Here is a 4,095-nt window from a genome sequence, read left to right on the forward strand (position 1 = left end):
TGTGTGTGTGTGTGTGTGTGTGTGTGTGTGTGTGTGTGTGTGTGTGTGTGTGTGTGTGTGTGTGTGTGTGCGCACGCGTACATCGCTGTCTAACCGGACTCGTCATAGAATTTTTACCGACATGCAGCATTAGTGGGGCGCGTGCGAAACGCGTATATACGCCAACATAATCGCAATCGCGGCGATGAATTTCTAAACGTCTTCCCGACTGCAATGAGAAGAAATCCGCAATTCAGTGAGACGATACTTGATTCGGTCGGAGAAGCAGAGAAATCTCTATCCCGCTATTGTCGAGACCGATTAAAAGTGCACTTGCTGCAATCAAAGGTTGAGAAAACTCGACAAAGATAATATCCCCTATTGCTGGCGTGATAGAAGCGGTAGATGGCAACTGGCTGGTGACCGAGAAAGTGACCGAGGCGGGACAGAGTACGCTCTGATTTCGGAGAAATCCTATCGGTGCAGCGGCGCAAGAATTGTAATTGATCGGTGGCCAAGAACACTCGACAGGACAGAGTACTCTCTACTCTTGAGTTTTCCTGGCGATACAGCAGTTTTTAAGCAGGAAAGCCAGTGGGTTATTATCGAGAACGCTCAACAATGACAGAGTAATCTCATCTTTTCTCGCTACTGGAGCAGCTGATCAGGATCGGAAAATATCGGAACATGATTAGGAGCGAAAAGGAATAGAAATTGTTATTAGCGATTTATATAATTGTTGTTTCCGCTCGTAATGATGCGTATTCTCGACGCGTTTTTGCACGGCAGGCCGTGCTTTTTGCTGTGTTTTTACTGTCACTATTTGATACAATAAATTGTACTGTAGCCTTTCCGCGATTTCGCTATCACAATGTAACATCAAATCATTCTTGATTTCTGCTGTTTTTCTGTTATTAATATATGGCAAACTTCCGATATCTGTGACTGTATATTTGCTGTCATTGTATTTGTTCAAAGAATGCTCGATTTTTATTGCATGTCTACCATTGTTCTATGGCAGATTATACTGTTAGAAACTAAACTTAATAAGGAATTAGCTTGACATCTGCTATAACATCATGATCAAGTTTGCTGGCGTACTATTTGTTATCATTTTGCTGGGTACAGAATCTCTAGAAACTAGGACTTACAATCAGAATGAAAAATTTATAAATTAGCTCAAGAGGACCCATAGACTGTCTTAATAGTAGGGTCGCATTCAGCAGACTCAACTGTTATGGAGCGCTCGCTGCTATTTGATGATCTAAAAGAATACATCAACAGCAGCAAGCGCTCACGGATCAAAGATAGCCTAATAGTATGCCATGGGGACATTCCAGGTCGTATGTGTTATCAGACTGATTGAACTTATAGACTTTGTCCAAATTGCGATTAGAATTGAACATTCAGAATGGATGTAATTTCAGGTTGGCCGAATTGTAAGAAATTTAGAGGAAATAGACACAATAGAGAAGCTATCAGAAGATTTGTTCGCGTACTCCAATGAAATCCAGAGTACTTGGGTAAAATGGAACAGTTAGATTCATATGCCCCAATGGTCAGTGATACGAACGAATTTAGAAATCGTTTTGTGCATGTCATTTAATTTAATCCGTTTTTTGAGATCGGTGCAAATAATATGGAATAGTTCGCATCAATTTGATATTAATCAATTTTCTTGTCGGTTTTCGCTTTAAAATTATTAATTAAATTAATAATGATTTATTGACAGAAAATCTTGTATTTTTTGTAGCTATCCATCCTCCATGGTCTGTCATAGTCGTGAAATACTTTTTCCGATACAGCACATTCTTAATTATTATGCATGCGTAATATTATGTCCCAATTGTACCACCTTCGGAGGAGAAGCAAATGGAGCGTGCTCTTAATACTCCTCAGAGTATGCTCTGTGACTAACGCGACGCGAATATCTAGTATTCCTCTTATTTTGACTTTTACATAAAAATAAATTTTTAGTACAAAAATGAAAATAAGAGGAATAATTTCCTTGATTTTGACGAAATCTTATTATCCAGGACATAATCCTGAACAACATTCAAGAAATTTTATTCGTCGGTCGGACACATTGCGTAATGCTACTACCAGGTGGTACTGTAACTCAAACATCACTCAAAAAGTAATAACAAAAATATTTCTTTATAGCGTTTTGGAAAGTTTTCAACAGCATTTATTAGATTCTGGAATCAAAAGCAGGGTGTTCCATTTAAAAAAAATCGATGTGACTTTGATCTGACCTTAGCGACGTCGCCCAAGATCAAAACTGATAAAATCAGTAAAATAGATCTATTTGAATTCTACAACTTTTATCTGAAACATTTTTCTGTAAAAATTAAATTTTTCGAGATATTCAGATGTCCCGATCTTTTTAGGATACCTGTGTAACATAGAGCACGTTGGAATAAGTAGGAGCATGTTGGAGTCTGCGACACGAACAAACCTAGAGTTTGGGCTGCGTGGTTCAGAGACACGATAGAAATGTACCAATATGGATCAGCCTTTGGTTTAAATCCCTGATATTTTTCTCGTATTATCGCTTATTTCTTACAGTGCTTTTAATCCAAATTTTTTAAGATAAAACAAAAGTTTTTACCTTAAATATGTAGATAAAACGCTTATACATAAACTACTACAATTTATATTATAACAATAAAAGCCAATAGCTTTATAGCAATAAGATAAAACAAATCAGGAGATATTACCTCTTCCAGGGTAACACCTTTCCAATTGGGACCATCATAACATTGAGGTATATTTGCTTGAGTACCTCCGCACCAATGACGAGCACCTCTCCATGTAGCACCTCTCTGCACGTGCCTAAATTCAGAGAGATATCTTGCAACGGGATCCCTTATGATAGTTATGTAAAAGTAACGGCGCTTAATTTCATCTCCTTCAATTTTATTGAGTTCCGTATCAACACAATTTGTCAATTCGGTCCAATCCGCATGTAATCCACACTTCCAGCCAGTAGAGTATCGTGAGAATAACCAATTTTCGTTATGATTTGGACGGAAACAGAAGCAACGCTTGCGTCGTCGTTGACATGAGCATGGTCTTTGTAATTCTAAATCTCGCACCAGATGTTTGCCAAATAGTGTGCCACCTTTGAACAAAACAAGAATGATGATATCTTGAATGCAACAAATACTTATTTTTTTATTTAATAAGTTTATTTATTAAATAAGTTCTTTACAGTTTTTCTAATTTTAGGAGAAGGGGGATTAATAGCGTTTCAGATTGATTGTGTTAAAAGTCTGAAAGTTATCAGCTCAATCTTATCTGAAATAAAATTCATTTAAAATGAATATATGTATATTATATTATTGAAACATCTAACTTTAATCGTAGGCTGGTATTCTTCTTCGTATTTGATGTATATTATTAAAACATATTAAGATCGTATTAAGTTCGACCGTAATAAATCATATACATAAATATGAGAATGCTAATAATCAGTCAAAGATAAATGTTATAAATATATATTAATAAATAAAAATAAAATTAAACAATATTAAAAGCCTTTTCACCAACTTTTAGTTAAATTAACCGACGATCAACTCGCAGAAGTACCAACAGCAGTTTAATGTATCAGTCTCCTCTCTCTTCCTCTTCTGTGTTTAGTTCTTACATTAGTAGTCGTGATTGAATTAACTATTGATAAGTGTTAATCGGAATTGATGAAAAAGGCTCTAAAGCCCGTTTCTACCAACGTAGTTTAAATAGTTAGTCCCTAGTGACATTTGGTTAATCAAAGTTTAGTAAGATATTAGTTTCTACCAACTTTTTTCTGTGTGTTTAAACTAAGTACATAAACTAAGTTTAAATTAAACGGCGAGTTTTGGTTAGAAATAGTTGAACTGCGATTAAGAAATATTATTAGGATCAAACATGCCATATAACCTTGTACTGTTATCTTCCGAGGACATTTAATATTTGTAAAAATGTATAAAATACCGTGATTTAAAAAGTTTTTAAGCATTAACTTTTAAAAAAAGCATTTTCGATTCATATTTTCGATACTTTATTTAGAATTAAATTTCCTTTAAAATTATGAAGTCTGGCAGAAACGTTCAAATTCTCTCCTCTCTCTCTCTC

At 35.4% G+C, this 4,095-nt stretch overlaps 1 protein-coding gene across 1 annotated transcript in view; it reads right to left on the bottom strand.

The window, feature by feature from the left end:
* Positions 1-4,095, bottom strand: part of LOC105617753 (heparan-sulfate 6-O-sulfotransferase 2) — a 55,336-nt gene that overhangs the window by 25,365 nt on the left and 25,876 nt on the right. Inside the window, exon 2 of the mRNA XM_012199307.1 lies at positions 2,700-3,103. Coding sequence (XP_012054697.1) covers positions 2,700-3,103 — 404 coding nt within the window. The remainder of the gene's footprint in view (positions 1-2,699; positions 3,104-4,095) is intronic.

The sequence above is a fragment of the Atta cephalotes genome (assembly GCF_000143395.1).
Source record: "Atta cephalotes unplaced genomic scaffold scaffold00014, whole genome shotgun sequence".
NCBI lineage: Eukaryota > Metazoa > Arthropoda > Insecta > Hymenoptera > Formicidae > Atta > Atta cephalotes.